Source organism: Bombina bombina, chromosome 6, assembly GCF_027579735.1.
Source record: "Bombina bombina isolate aBomBom1 chromosome 6, aBomBom1.pri, whole genome shotgun sequence".
In the NCBI taxonomy this organism is placed as follows: Eukaryota; Metazoa; Chordata; class Amphibia; order Anura; family Bombinatoridae; genus Bombina; species Bombina bombina.
The window spans coordinates 859,752,196-859,768,968 of NC_069504.1; the positions used below are offsets into that span (position 1 = coordinate 859,752,196).

The window sequence follows — 16,773 nt, forward strand, 5'->3', positions numbered from 1 at the left end:
AAGGGGGCAGTTTGTAGAGGCTTAGATACAAGGTAATCACAGAGGTAAAAACTATATTATTATAACTGTGGTGGTTATGCAAAACTGGGGAATATTTAATTAAGGAATTATCTATTTTTTTTAAACAATAACAATTCTGGTGTAGACTGTCCCTTTAAGTAGCAGATTGTTGCTTCCTAATTTATGGGTGTTGACTTGCATGTTCACAGATTAAAGGGACAGTCAACACCATAATTTTTGTTGTTTAAAAAGAAAGATAATCCCTTTATTACCCATTCCCCAGTTTTGCATAACTAACATGGTTATATAAATACACTTTTTACCTCTATGATTACCTTGTATCTAAGCCTCTGCAAACTGCCCCCTTATTTCAGTTCTTTTGACAGATTTGCTTTTTAGCCAATCAGTGCTGACTCCAGGGTAACTTCATGTGCATGAGCTCAATGTTATCTATATGAAATGCATGAACTAATGCCCTCTAGTGGTCAAAATGCATTCAGATTAGGCAGTCTTCAAGGTCTAAGAAATTAGCATATGAACCTCCTAGAATTAAATTTCAACTAAGAATACCAAGAGAACAAAGCAAAATTGGTGATAAAAGTAAATTGCTAAGTTGTTTAAAATTACATTCCCTATTTGACTGTCCCTTTAATATTTACACTTAAACTAAGATAAAAGAGAGAGAGAGGCAGTGTAAAACAACAAAACGTACTTTAACCCCTTAGAAGTGCAAACCAACTTGTCTATATTAAGCGAGGATGATGACCATATGTCATCATCTTTTGGGGATCCCCCTTCCAATCCTGATCCTGAGGACTTCCAGTACTGCAGCTGGTGAAAGAGACTGCAGATTTATTCTTGCTTATCAGATAAAGGAGGCTATGCCAGCGACAATAACACATGAGGACATGGTGATGTCACAGGAACAAGGGACTATGGGACTGGCTACTCCTAATCTTGGCCTGCTTCAAATATGAGTCATAGGGCTACATTAATTGTAAACTGCTGATGCAGCTTTGGACCGCTTCAGTGCAGGCTCTCATGAGCAAGATTTCTAACCCATATACCAGCTCTGAGCTGATAGTTTGCAATCGCCCAGGGCTGTTCTGACTGGGGTGATTGACAGCCCTTGCCTGTGTGCAATCAGCAGCTTGGGAGCAGGGTGCGCTGTTGCACATGTTAAATGTGGGCCGCTTGTGCAATGTTTAATGTGAGTGCTGGAGCAAACCTTGTCAGTCTGGCATTTGTTATATGTGGCCCAAGGTAAATATGATAACCAAGAAGTAACCACTATTCACATTTGATTGTGTTGTTGATGTTAGGGCTCATAAATCCATGTTTCCCTAACCTAATAAAAATATATATTATTTTGTTATTTTGTGAAATTTTATATAGGACAACTTTTGATACAACTATTTTAGCTTAATGGGACACAAAACCCAAACATTTTCTTCCATGATTCAGATAGAGAATAACGACTCAGGACATGCCAGATAAGTCCTACAAAAAACAACCCTTAATGACCAAGGACGTGCCTGGCACGTCCTCTGGGGTTTGAAACACTGGAAGCACCACATTTACACAAAAAAATCATGAATGGACATGAAGGAGGGAGAGGGAGGGGAAATATTAAATATTGGCCAAGGGATCGGGGGGGGGGGGGGTGTAGGGTATTGAGGGGGGCAGCTACACTACAGAAATAAAAATAAATACAAATTTGGGCAAACTGGGTACTGGCAGACAGCTGCCAGTACCCAAGATGGTGGCAAGTAGGTAGAGATCCAACACTGCATAATCAATATAAAAAAAATGCTTTTTATTTTAGTACTGGCAGACTTTCTGCCAGTATTTAAGATGGCGGGGACAATTGTGGGGTTGAGGAGGGAGAGAACTGTTTGGGAGGGATCAGGGGGTGGGATGTGTCAGGTGGGAGGTTGATATCTACACTAAAGCTAAAATTAACCCTACAAGCTACCTACTTAACCCCTTCACTGCTGTGTATAATACAAGTGTGGTACACAGCGGCATTTATCGGCCATCTATTTACCAAAAAGCAACGCCAAAGTCATATATGTATGCTATTTCTGAACAAAGGGGATCCCAGAGAAGTATTTGCAACCATTTGTGCCATGATTGCACTAACTGTTTGTAAATAATTTCAGTGAGAGACATAAAATTGGGAAAAAGATAGCGATTTTCTTTATTTGATCACATTTGGCGGTGAAATGGTAGCATGAAATATACCAAAACGGGCCTAGATCAATGTTTTGGGTTATCTACTACACTACACTAAAGCTAAAATTAACCCTACAAGTTCCCTAATTAACCCCTTCACTGCTGGGCATAACACACGTGTGGTGCGCAGCAGGATTTAGCGGCCTTCTAAGTAACAAAAAGCAATGCCAAAGCCATATAAGTCTGCTATTTCTGAACAAAGGGGATCCCAAAGAAGCATTTACAACCATTTGTGCCATAATTGCACAAGCAGTTTGTAAATAATTTCAGTGAGAAACCTAAAGTTTGTGAAAATGTTTGTGAAAAAATGAACGATTTTTTTTTATTTGATTGCATTTGCGATGAAATGGTGGCATGAAATATACCAAAATGGGCCTAGATCAATACTTTGGGTTGTCTACTCAAAAAATATTATATATACATTTGAAGGGTTATTCAGGGATTCTTGACAGATATCAGTGTTCCAATGTAACTATCACTAATTTTGAAAAAAAAATTGTTTAGAAATACCAAAGTGCTACTTGTATTTATTGCAAAAAAAAAGCAAAGAACATGTAAACATTGGGTATTTCTAAACTCAGGACAAAATATAGAAACTATTTAGCATAGGAGTTTTTTTGTGGTTGTAGATGTGTAACAGATTTTGGGGGTCAAAGTTAGAAAAAGTGTTTTTTTTTTTCATTTTTTAATCACATTTTATAAAAAAATATATAGTAAATTATAAGATATGATTAAATTTATGGTATCTTTAGAAATTCCATTTAATGGCGAGAAAAACGGTATATAATATGTGTGGGTACAGTAAATGAGTAAGAGGAAAATTACAGCTAAACACAAACACTGCAGAAATGGAAAAATCGCTTTGGTCCCAAATGGTCAACAAATGGAAAAGTAGTCTGGTCACTAAGGGGTTAACCCATTGTCATACCTTAGATAAAAATAATTGAAATTTATTTGTAAATAAAGTGACAGCCAAACAACTAAAGCCAGCTCTATCATAGGAGGGTAAAAATCACTCAGCAGCAAAAAGGTTAGCTGTTTAATAAGACATAAAGACAAATGAACTCACATAGGGGTAGATTTATCAACTGTCGGGCGGACATGATCTGCTAAATGCCAACAGCATACGTTTTTTGCGAAATGCTTGTGCAATGCCGCCCCCTGCACATTCGAGGCTAATCGGCCACTAGCAGGGGATGTCAATCCTGATCCTATCCGATCGGAATGATTGCAGCCCGCCCCCTCAGATGTGACGGATTAGTTAAAGAGCAGCGGTCTTATGACCGCTGTTTCTTAACTTATATTTCCGGCGAGCTTGAAGGCTTGCGTGGAAACAGCAGCATACGCTGCTTCATAAATCTACCCCATAATCTCACATTCACAATGCATCAAACAAATCTCTTTGAAAAAGCTGGGTAACTTCCACCTAAAATAAAATGTCTGTTTATGCTTTATGTTAGTACTAGTACTAAAGCCTGTGTACATGTGCCATTTTTTGCAGTACAGCGGTCCCACCCCTTGCTCTCTCTCTCCCCCCTCTATTTTGCTCTCTCTCCCCCTCTCTTTTGTTCTCTTTCCGACCTCTCTTTTGCTATCTGTCTCCTCCCCTCTTTTGCTCACACTCCCCTCTCTTTTGCTCTGTCTCCCCCTCTCTCTTGCTCTCTCTCCCACCTCTCTATTGCTCTCTCTCCCCCTATCTTTGGCTCTCTCCCCCTTTCTCTTACTCTCTCTCCCTCCATCTTTGGCTCTCTCTCCCCTCTCTTTTGCTCTCTATCTTCCCTTTCTGTTGCTCTCTCTCCCCCTCTCTTTTGCTCTCTCTACCACCTCTTTTGCTCTCTCCCTTCTTTCTTTTGCGCTCTCTCCCCCTCTCTTTTGTTCTCTCTCCCCACTCTTTGGCTCTCTCCCCCCTCTCTTTTGTTCTCTCTCCTCCCTCTTTGGCTCTCTCCCCCCTTTCTTTTGCTCTCTAACCCCTCTTTTGCTCTCTCTCCCCCCTCTTTTGCTCTCTCTCCCCCCTCTTTTGCTCTCTCTCTCCCCTCTTTTGCTCTCTCTCCCCCCTCTTTGGCTCTCTCCCCCCTATTTGTCTCTCTCCCTCCTCTCTTTTGTTCTCCCCCCCTCTTTGTCTCTCTCCCCCCTTTCTTTTACTCTCTCCCCCCTCTTTTGCCCTCTCTCCCCTCTCTTTTGCTCCCTCCCCCCCTCTTTTGGTCTCTCTCCCCTCTTTTGCTCTCTCTCTCCTCTCTTTGGCTCTCTCCCACCTCTTTGGCTCTCTCCCCCCTCTATTTTACTCTCTCTCCCCCCTCTTTGGCTCTCTCCCCCTCCTCTCTTTTGCTCTCTCTCCCCCCTCTCTTTTGTTCTATCCCCCCCTCTTTGGCAATCTCCCCCCTCTCTTTTGCTCTCTCTCTCACCCTTTTTTGTCTCCCCCCCTCTCTTTCATTCTCTCCAACCTCTTTGGCTCTCTCTCCACCCTCTTTTGCTCTCTCTCCCCCTTTCTTTTGCTCTCTCCCCCCCTCTCTTGCTCTCTCTCTCTCCCCTCTTTTGCTCTCTCTCCCCCTCTTTTGCTCTCTCTATCTCCTCTTTGGCTCTCTCCCCCCTTTCTTTTGCTCTCTCTCCCCCATCTTTTGTTCTCTCTACCCCCTCTTTGGCTATCTACCCCCTTTCTTTTGCTCTCTCCCCCCCCCTCTTTTTTTTTATAACGGAAGTAAATTGGAAACCTTGTGTTCTCTATCACCTAGATTACTAGGGTTGTGTTGCGGCTTTTAACTCTGAAAAAATGGCAATTTCAGTGTAAAAGCAGGAACGCACTATTGGGAGACGTGTTGGTATAGCTATAACGCAAGAATTTTAGACTATAATGCAACGTTAATCCCACACTCAAAAAAAATGATGTTTTTGCGTGTGATTTCCATAGTGCCTGTATTACAGGTTGTGCCGTCTGGCTAAAAAACTTGTGTTACAGCTTATACCGACACGATCCATACTGCCATCTGAAAGCAGTAGTTATGGATTTTGTGTAACAAAAATGTTTCACAAAACTCATAACTAAACTGTTACAAAGTACACTAACACCCTTAAACTACCTATTAACCCCTAAACCGCCACCCTCCCGCATCGCAAACACTATATTATACTTATTAACTCCTAATCTGCTGCCCACCCACATCACAGCTATTAAATAAACCTATTAACCCCTAATCTGATGCCCACCCACTTCGCCAACACTATTTAAATATATTAACCCCTATTCCGCTGCTCCCTGACATCGCCACCATTATAATAAAGTTAATAACCCCTATTCCCCCACAATCCTACATCGCCGCCACTAATTAATGTTATCACCCCTAAACCTCCAGCCTTCCACATATCCGCAACTATAAACCTATTAACTCCTGCAAAACACTAAATTAAACTATTAAAGGGATATGAAACCCAAGTTTTTTCTTTCATGAATTAGCAAGAGAATGCATTTTTAAACAACTTTCCAATTTACTTCTATTATCTTATTTGTTTCATTCTCCTGATATCCTTTGTTGAAAATCATATCTAAATAGGCTCAGAAGCTTCTGATTGGTGGCCGAACAGAGATGCCTTGTGTGATTGGTTCACCACTTTGCATTGATATTTCTTCAACAAAAGATATCTTAAAAATTAAGCAAATTAGGATTAAATCATGTAAGAAAAATGTGGGGTTTTATGTCCCTTTAACCACTAAACCTAACACCCCCCTAACTTTAAATTAAAATTACAATATAACTCTATTTAAATAAATAAAAACTTACCTGTGAAATAAAAATAAACCTAAAATTAAACTATAAATTAACCTAACCTTACTATTCTAATAAAATAAAAAAACTACCGATTAAAAAAAACAAATCCTGCGAAAAATTTAAAAAATCTAAGTTTTCCAAAAATAACACTAAAATCACAAAAAATAAAAACACTAAGATTACACTAAGAGCTGTTCATCCATCCCGGCGGCATGGAGTGGAGCCATCCTGGAAGCTGATCCCATTCTGCGCAGAGCTTCCTCTTCATACGATCACCGCCGTACACTGAAGTTGAATGCAAGGTAGCTGTTTCAAAAGGGCATCCTGAAAGCCTATTGGTTGTTCAAATCAGCCAATAGGATTTCAGTAGCTCTCATCCTATTGGCTGATTTGAATATGAAGAATTAAATCAGCCAATAGGAATGCAAGGTACGCCATTGCAGTTGAGAGTCTTATTTATGTTATATATTTGTGTTATGTAACGGGGTTATTGCATTATTTTTCTATAAAAAAATGTGTCTTTTAAAATATGTATACACCCAATGTGTAAACATTTTATATTCATTTCATACTAACATCCATATTAGAGTTTAACCCTTGTGCTGCTCTAGTCCTCAAAAGGAAAGTCCAATATACCTCTTGTTTATCCAGTGTTCTCTCCCTGTCTCCAGCTCTTTTGTGTCTTTTGATAACATCTATGCCAAGTACACTCAAAAGACTAGAATCAGAGTTATGATGATATTTAAAAATGCTCAGATATTAAAGTTTTTTAATCTGGTCCCTCTATTGTACTAATATGCTCTAGGTCTCTGTCTTTAAGAGCCCTATTTGTTCTACCTTCTTATTGGCTCCTACACCCCCTCCAGGTCAGCAAATAAATAACATGAGTGGTATTGCATGTGATATTAAATGTAATTATATTTTCCTGACCTGATTGATATATGAATATGTTTTACATCTTTCTTTATGCATTTATAACATCCTGCTCTCCTTGGTAACCATGTTCAGGTAGTTTCACTTTCTATCATTGAAGGGGACAGAATGTTTCAAAGTGTTTTTGCTCTACGTGAAACAAAATTGCACCTTTTTAAAATGATTTTTTTCCAAGATTGGATCACCATTTAGAATGGGTAAACACTTCTTTACAATAATGCAAACTATAGCATACTCTTTACTAAACGCTGTAACAAAACAAACTACTTTCTTTTGTCTGTTCTATGCCTGAGTGGACTGTTCCTTGGAGTTTCATCTACTGTTTGTTTACTCTCATTTAATAAAGTTCTATCAAAACCCTTATTTTCTAACCTTTTCAAAGTGTTCCTATAGCTTCTTGAGTAAACATCCTGTGTTGTATAATTTTTCTTTGTTCGAATAAGTTGCCCCTTAGAGATAGATTGTAATAAGTTTTTTGGATGCCAAGACTCAAAGTGCAAGATGGTATTGCCAGCTGTGCTATGTACATTGATTTAGCTTGATGTCAAATTAACACAAATCATGACATCTAGAAAATGTATAGTGGCATAACCTGATTTCATAGAAAAAGACAGATTCAGTTCATTAGCATTGATGTATGTATTAAATGCTTCAAGTTTATTATCAACAGAATCTTCCACAAGTCACATTATGCCCTTTTTCACTCACCTTTTGATCAAGATGGATGCCTTCCTGGAAAATTGTGAAGTGGTTCTTGGTGGCTTACTAAGCAGTGAGGTAGCAGCATTTGTCAGAAGGCTGAAGGAACAGGTAAAATGTTGCATACAGGACCATCTGGAGAAAATCCCTGAACTGATGCAGGCCACCTTGTGTGATCCCAGAATTAAGGGGGAAATGACACTCAGAACTGATAAACTGCCAACTTGGAGGGACAAACTCATTCATGGGGTATATGTGGTCCAAGAAAAGGAGAACATTCATTGTGCAGGAGAAGTGCAGCAGCAGGAGACTGATTGTGTCCCCCATCTTCTACACAGCTGAGTAGAGCACCTGCCTTTTGGTTAAGGCAGTGGACTGTTTGGTGAGAACCACTGAAGCCCTTTTAAGAAAGGGGAGTAGTACAAGTGCCTCGGACATGGTTAAGGCTTATCTTTACTAACCCCCTTCTCCCCTCACAGCAGACCCACTGAGTTATTGGGATTATTCTGGCTACAGTAGCTGAGGAGCTCCTTTCTTGTCCACTAACCACCTTAAAAAGTGAGCAAGTGTTTTCATTAACTAATAATAAACTGAACCCTCAGTGTTCACAAATGTCTCTGCAGCTCATGGATCAAATGGCATTTCTCAAATGTAACATTCCAAACCTAGGTTACCCTCCACTTAGCTTTGACACCAACTAATTTTGAAATGTTTTCCACTCCTGCCCTTCCGTCTATGCCAAATCCTCAGGGAACTGCTGGCCATTGTGTCCAAGGGGCTATAGGCACATGTTGCCCTCCTCCTTCCCTGGAGGTGTATTTTTGAAGTGTGTGTACAGTCAAGCCTACCTAATTCAGTAAGTCTGCTTTTAAACTTTAACATTTGAATGACATTCCATGTTTGCTTTTGCTGCTGGAACTCCTGCCCCTGCCCTCCCTGCTCTGTGGTGGTCATCTTCCATCAATGCCAAATCCTCAGCGAACTGCTAGCTGCGGTGTACAAGAGGACCTCCACCTCCCCTGGAGATGTATTTTTGAGGTTTATGTACTGTCAGGCCTATCTATCTAGTTCACAAACTTTGCTGCCTGCTGCTGCTGCCACTCCTTCTCCTGCCAAATCCTCAGGGGACTGCTGACCACTATGTCCAAGGGGCTCTAGGCATGTGTTGCCCTCCTTCTCCACTGAAGGTGTATTTTTGAGGTTTATGTACTGTGAGGCCTACTAACCTAGTTCAGTAACTCTTCTGCTGCCCCTCTTGCTCTTGCCCTCCCTGCTCTTTGTCATCCTCCATCAATGCTAAATCTTCATGAAACCTATGGCCACTGTATCCAAGGGATTCTAGTCACATTGTCATCTTCCTTCAATGACAAATCCTCAGGGAAATTCCTCAGGAAACTACTGGCCACTGAGTCAAAGCTTTGATATCAACTAATTTTGAAATGTTTTCCACCCCCTACCCTTCCTGCGCTGTGGTGTTCATCATTCGTCAATGCCAAATCCTCAGTGAACTTCTGGCCTCTAGGCACCTCTGGATGTGTAGTTTTGAGGTTGATGTACTGTCAGGTCTAACTATCTAGTTCAGTAACTATGCTCCCTGCTGCTGACACTCCTGCTCTCTATGATCTGTGGTGGTAATATTCCGTCAATGCCAAATCCTCAGGGAACTGCTGGCCGTTGTTTCTAAGGGGCTCTAGGCACATGTTGTTCTCCTTCCCCCTTGGAGGTGTATTTTTTGAGTTTATGTACTTTAAGGCCTATCTGCCTGGTTCAGTACTCGGCTGCCTTCTGACACTGCTGCTCCTGCTCTCCTGGCTATGTGGTAGTCATTAACTGTCAATTTCCAAATGTTCAGGGAACTGCTGGATGCTGTGTCCAAAGGACTCTAGAAAAATTTCACTGTTGCATATGTTCAGTGAGGACAAAAAGGATTATGTGTAACTAACTCAAAGGAGATATGTGTGGGTTTAGATCTCAATATATTTAGGTACTCAAATAATATTTTTGTGTTATCAGCTCTTGTGTCTAGCACCTTGTTTAGCTAAAGCACCCACTTTACACACCTATAACAACAACACATGTATACATATTGATTAATATATATTCTAATATGGAAAGATTTTTAATTAATGTAAAAACAAACATTGTTAACAGACATAAATAAATAATTAGAATATGTATTAATATATTTTCATCCATTCCACATAATAAATATGTCTATTATATAATAATTACATTTTCAAAGATTTAGTTGAAACATCAGAGACACTTGTTATTCAGATGCTCAAATGTTTGTTTGTTTATTGTTAATATTAACCCTTGGATTTCCCTATTATATGCTGCTTTGAATTCATGTCAGGTCTCAACAATATGATGAAACATTTTGGCATAAACATACAGATCACAAGAGCCCAGCTAGAAGACAGAATGGCAAAAACCTCCATAGCTTCAGTATACTTGCCACGTGCACTCAGGTAGGCTGGGATAAATGATACCCATACACTTAGAAATGCCAACATGCTAAAAGTTATGAATTTAGCTTCATTAAAACTGTCTGGGAGATGACGGGCAAGGAAGGCAACTATAAAACTGAAAGTAGCCAAGAATCCAAGATATCCCAGCATACACCAGAAGGCGATAGGTGAATTCTCATTGCAATCAATAATGATGAATCCAGGCTTAATATACATGTTGTTTTCGGGGAAAGGAGGAGCTAGTGAAAGCCAACATAAGCACAACAACAATTGTAAAAGAGAGCAAAAAGCAATGATCATGTAGGAGACCCGGGGGTTGGCCCATTTTATTAGGTTGCTTCCTGGTTTGGTTGCCATAAATGCAAAAACAACCATAATAGTTTTGGCCAAAATGCAAGAGACACAGAAGGAAAAAGCCATGCCAAATGTTGCCTGACGTAAAAGGCACTTCTCAGGTTGAGGGTAGCCAATGAATGCCAAGGAGCAAAGAAAGCAGAAAAACAGTGAAAGAAGTAGAAGACAGCTAAGGGTGTAATTGTTGGCCCTGACAATGGGCGTTGTTTTATAACGAATAAAAAGTCCGAAGATGTAAATTGGAATTACAGAAGAGGTGATGCTGATAGTTGCTAATGTGGCACCCAATGTCTCTTCATAAGTTAGGAACTCTATCACCTTTGGGAGGCATTTGTCTTTCTTATGATTTGGCCACTTGTCTTTTGGACACTTGGTACAATCAATTGAGTCTGAAAGATACAATTACAAACCACATAATAACCAGAGACATTTTTTGAAGGAAGTTTTGCTTTTGTAATTTACCACTGCTAACCTGTATGGTTGGATATCTTTCCTGGGGGGCACAGAACACACTGAAAGCAACATGCTGGCGCACCCCTTATTACTAGCCTTCTGAATCCTGAAGGACATTTCGTACTGCAGACCGAGGTGGGAACCTAGGTTCAAAATATATAAAGTGAATCATTATTTCATCTCATTTTAGCTATTTTCCATGTTAGTATTTTAATATGTAAACAAAAAAAAAAGGTTATTGGTTTTGGTTCAAATTGTTGACCTTTTGGTTTGTTTCTATTTACTTATCATTTAATAATCAGCATCATTCTAAATGGAACACATAGGATAAAAATGATGCACAAATTGCGCAGTTGCATTACAGCATCTACATACACAGCAAAATCAAATTAATGATGACATTTGCTAAAATTTCTATTGCTGTTTTACTTTTTTGATAATTTTCCATACAACAGATGTGTTCTTTGGATCACAGACTCACATAAAAGAAATCAATAAAATTACAATATTTGCAATAACTTTTATTCTGTTTTATTTTGTCCACCAGTATATTTGTGTATGAATTATTATGGCTTTAAAGGGACAGTCTTTTCCATAATTTGTATTGTTTAAAAACATAGATAATCCCTTTATTACCCATTCCCCAGTTTTGCATAACCAACACAGTTATATTAATATACTTTTTATCTCTGTGATTACGGTGTATTTAAGCTTCTGCAGACTGCCCCCCTTATTTCAGTTCTTTTGGCAGACTTGCATTTTAGTCAATCAGTGCTCTCTAATAAGTAACTCCACAGGAGTCAGCACAATGTTATCTATATGGCACACACAAACTAACCCCCTCTAGCTGTGAAAAACTGTCAAATGCATTCAGATACAAGGCGGCCTTCAAGGGCTTAGAAATTAGCATATGAGCCTACCTAGGTTTAGCTTTCAACTAAAAATACTAAGAGAAAAAAAGCAAATTTGATGATAAAAGTAAATTGGAAGGTTGTCTAAAATTATATGCCCTATCTGAATCACGAAAGTTTTGACTATACTGTTTCTTTAATGTGTTTGTAGAGAATAAGACTATGGTTATCCAAATCAAACATTACAATGCATACCTGACCATATCCTGAAGGCCACATCACAGCACTAGCATTGATGATTAATCTTTTATCAGCAACAAGAGAGGTGTCATAGCTTCCAACCGTTTTATGTTGCATCATGCCATTTGCAGCCAGTTGCCAATTCACAATATCATATAATGCAGGTGGGTCACCATTCTTATCAAAGAAGACCTCTCTCCCATTGCTCAGACTTAAATGCACATTCTGAATGTAATATAAAAGCTGCAGATTTAACAAAAAACAAACAAAACAAAAAACTATATTAAGTCTATACTTGCACCATATATTTTACAAATAACGTTCTCTCCATCATCTATAGAATCCTTACTGTGAGAAGCAGATGCTAAGTTATCGTGATATATGATATATATTTTAATAAAAGCATATTGAGTATTATTTGAAATAGTTTTTGGTAATATTAAACTGTGCATTTAAATAATATTTTTAGAGGGAAACAAAAGGATAATAAAATGCGGAGCTTTAATGGGACACTAAAGTCTGATTCTCACATTTTCCAAAGGTTTTCGGCTATTCCAAAAAAGCCCTATTCACACTATGTTCTCAAAATCTGCTCGGACATCACAATATGTTTTCAGCTCACTTTTCAACTATTTTTTTGAGCCCACTTTGGCTTCTCAAATTCGGCACCTCAAGGTACTTGATAAGTCCTCAGAAGGAATTTCTTGGCCACCTGTTTTTAACAGATATTTTAAGGGACAGTCTACACCTAAGTCATCTTTAAGTCTTACCTTAGATTAAACTGCAAATAGCCTCCTTTCTATAGCATGCAAAATAAACAGTAAAAAACTTATTTGGAAAAGAATATTGTTACTGGCCACTTTGAATTGGCTGCCAAGCTCCGCCCACTGATGACATCACAAGCTGGGCTGCATCTAGGCACTCAGCCTGCTGAATATCATTGACACTCTTTTGAATTCAACTAGTGAACCTTTTGTTATTGGATGCCATATGCAGCTCAGATTGTGAAGTCATCAGTGGGCGGAGCTTGGCAGCCATTTCAAAGTGGCCAGAAACAATATTCATTTTAAAATAACTTTTTTTAACATTCCTGCTGCAGGATATAGAAAGTATGCCAGAGGCTATTTGCAGCTTAATCTAAGACTTTAAGATGACTCAATTGTAGACCTTACTGAAATGGCCACTGGAGATATTCTAGAGGTTTGTTGGCATCTGGAGAAGTTACTTGGCGGGAAATAGTGCGGCCATCTAGTGCTCTTGCAAATGGATAACATTCTTGCAAAACTTCTGACAGTGCTCAAGACATGGGCAGGCTCCAATGCATACATCCAACTACCAATGCATACATCCAACATCCATCCATTTCAACTAAAAATACCAAGAGAACAAAGTAAAACTGATAATAGGAGTAAATTAGAAAGTTGTTAAAATTGCATGGTCTATCTCAATCACAAAAGAACAATATTGGGTTTCATATCCCTTTAAAGCTCCCTTTATCCCTATTGGAGAGGCTGTATACAGTCAACCGGGTACACATTTACATATGTATGGGCAAGTGCAGAAAAACTCAATTCAGGAGATCTACATCTACAAATGGTGTAATTTTATATTTCATATTTCTTATTTGATTGTATTTGTATTTCTCACTTGCACTGTCGTGGTTGTAACAAACAGTACAAGCTTTATTAAAATCAAGTTTTTATAGCAGATTGCATAATAGCAGCTTTCAGAGTTAAAGGGACATAAAACCCAATTTTTTTCTTTCAAGATTTAAAAATAAAATTCAATTTTAAACAACTAAATAGTTGCTGATTAGTGGCTGCACATAGATGCCTTGTGTGATTGGCTCACCCATGTGCATTGCTATTTCTTCAACAATGGATATCTAAAGATTAAAGCAAATTAGATAATATAAGTAATTTGGAATGTTGTTTAAAATTGTATTCTCTAGCTGAATCATGACATTTTTTGGGTTTCATGTCCCTTTAACCCCTTAATGACCGAGGACGTGCAGGGTACGTCCTCAAAAAAAAGGCAGTTAACGCCTGAGGACGTACCCTGCACGTCCTCGGTGTGGAAAGCAGCTGGAAGCGATCCTGCTCGCTTCCAGCTGCTTTCCGGTTATTGCAGTGATGCCTCGATATGGAGGCATCCTGCAATAACCTTTTACGGCCATCCGATGCAGAGAGAGCCACTCTGTGGCCCTCTCTGCACCGGACATCGATGGCCGGTTTCGTTGGTGGGTGGGAGCCGACTTGGGAGGCGGGTGGGCGGCCATCGGTGTGCCGCATGACGTCAAGGGGGGCGGGATCGGGGGCGCGATCGTCGGGGGCGCGCACGGGCGCGCGCGCGTGCACGGAGGGTGGCGGGCGGGCGCGTGCACGGGGCGGGAGCGGGTGGGAACCGCTACACTACGGAAAATGTATTAATAAATAAGACCCAAATCTAAGCACAAAAAGTGATCATGGAGGGGATCATGGAGGGGTGGGGGGTTGGTTTTGTGTGGGGGGAAGCTACACTACAGAAACTTTTAATAAATGTAAAAAAAACCCATTTTTTTCTTCTAAACTGGGTACTGGCAGACAGCTGCCAGTACCCAAGATGGCGCCCATTAAGTTAGAGTGGGAGGGTTATAGAGCTTTTTAGGGGGGATCAGTGAGGTTGGGGTCTAAGGGGGGATCGTACACATCAGCATATGTAAATATGCTTCTTTTTTTTTTTTTAAAAAAAGGGCCAAATACCTTTTATTTTAGTACTGGCAGAGTTTCTGCCAGTACTTAAGATGGCGGGGACAATTGTGGGGTGGGGGAGGGAAGAGAGCTGTTTGGGAGGGATCAGGGGGTCTGATGTTTCAGGTGGGAGGCTGAGCTCTACACTAAATCTAATATTAACCCTGCAAGCTCCCTACAAGCTACCTAATTAACCCCTTCACTGCTAGCCATAATACACGTGTGATGCGCAGCGGCATTTAGCGGCCTTCTAAATACCAAAAAGCAATGCCAAAGCCATATATGTCTGCTATTTCTGAACAAAGGGGATCCCAGAGAAGCATTTACAACCATTTGTGCCATAACTGCACAAGCTGTTTGTAAATTATTTCAGTGAGAAACCTAAAATTGTGAAAAATGTAACTTTTTTTTTTATTTGATCGCATTTGGCGGTGAAATGGTGGCATGAAATATACCAAAATGGGCCTAGATCAATACTTGGGGTTGTCTACTACACTACACTAAAGCTAAAATTACCCCAAAAAGCTCCCTACATGCTCCCTAATTAACCCCTACACTGCTGGGCATAATACACGTGTGGTGCGCAGTGGCATTTAGTGGCATTCTAATTACCAAAAAGCAACACCAAAGCCATATAAGTCTGCTATTTATGAACAAAGGGGATCCCAGAGAAGAATTTACAACCATTTGTGCCATATTTGCACAAGCTGTTTGTAAATAATTTCAGTGAGAAACCTAAAGTTTGTGAAAAAATTTGTGAAAAAGTGAACGATTTTTTTTATTTGATCGCATTTGGCGGTGAAATGGTGGCATGAAATATACCAAAATGGGCCTAAATCAATACTTTGGGTTGTCTTCTAAAAAAAAATATATACATGTCAAGGGATATTCAGGGATTCCTGAAAGATATTAGTGTTCCAATGTAACTAGCGCTAATTTTGAAAAAAAGTGGTTTGGAAATAGCAAAGTGCTACTTGTATTTATGGCCCTATAACTTGCAAAAAAAGCAAAGAACATGTAAACATTGGGTATTTCTAAACTCAGGACAAAATTTAGAAACTATTTAGCATGGGTGTTTTTTGGTGGTCGTAGATGTGTAACAGATTTTTGGGGTCAAAGTTAGAAAAAGTGTGTTTTTTTCCATTTTTTCCTCATATTTTATAATTTTTTTTATAGTAAATTATAAGATATGATGAAAATAATGGTATCTTTAGAAAGTCCATTTAATGGCGAGAAAAACGGTATATAATATGTGTGGGTACAGTAAATGAGCAAGAGGAAAATTACAGCTAAACACAAACACCGCAAAAATGTAAAAATAGCCTTGGTCCCAAACGGACAGAAAATGGAAAAGTGCTCTGGTCACTAAGGGGTTAAATAATGCAATCCGTTTGTGCAATCTCATTTAAGGGTCCCTTAGAAAGATACTAAGCAATCATCAACTGAGGCATAGAAATTCGTATCCACCATTTTGTGTACATTAACACCAAAGAGTACCAGGCTTTTACAAGAGAAATAAATATAATTTAAAGGAATGCTAGTAAGAGTTGTTAGATGTTCATATGGTGATAAAAAAACATGCACAGTCTGCCCATCCAAATAGCTTATTAACAGTATACACCAATTTTCAGATAACTGCATGTAATAGACACTGCTATAAAGAATAATATGCACAGATACTGATCTAAAAATTCAGTATAAAACCGTTTAAAAACTTAGGGCTAGATTACAAGTGAAGCGCTAAATTCTTGCACGTTAATTAATCAGCCAATGCAAGTGGCTAGTTATTATTAGCACTTATAAAATTAACCAGAGATCAGATCTCTGGTTAATTTTATAAATCTGCCCCAAATGCCCTCAAAATACTTTGTAGTATATTGTATTAAAAAAATAAAGATGGCAGCATTTTTATTTTTTAATAAAATAACTGTACTTAGCAGTATTTTGGGGTTAAAGTTGGTGGGAGTGGGGTGTTAGGGGAAAAAAAAGGCACTGAAAAGTGCCTTTACATTGCGGTCTATGGGAAATGTGTGTTTCAAGTAAATAA

The 16,773-nt window shown here is 39.1% G+C and overlaps 1 protein-coding gene across 1 annotated transcript; it reads right to left on the bottom strand.

Annotated features, from left to right (window-relative positions):
• Nucleotides 1-9,937: 9,937 nt before the first annotated feature.
• LOC128664690 (vomeronasal type-2 receptor 26-like) lies at nt 9,938-12,328 on the bottom strand. The gene is made up of 4 exons (XM_053719499.1): nt 12,293-12,328; nt 12,013-12,240; nt 10,926-11,049; nt 9,938-10,842 (listed from the first exon to the last, which is right to left on the bottom strand). The coding sequence occupies exons 1-4, from the start codon at nt 12,326-12,328 to the stop codon at nt 9,938-9,940; spliced, it is 1,293 nt and encodes a 430-aa protein (XP_053575474.1).
• Nucleotides 12,329-16,773: the final 4,445 nt, after the last annotated feature.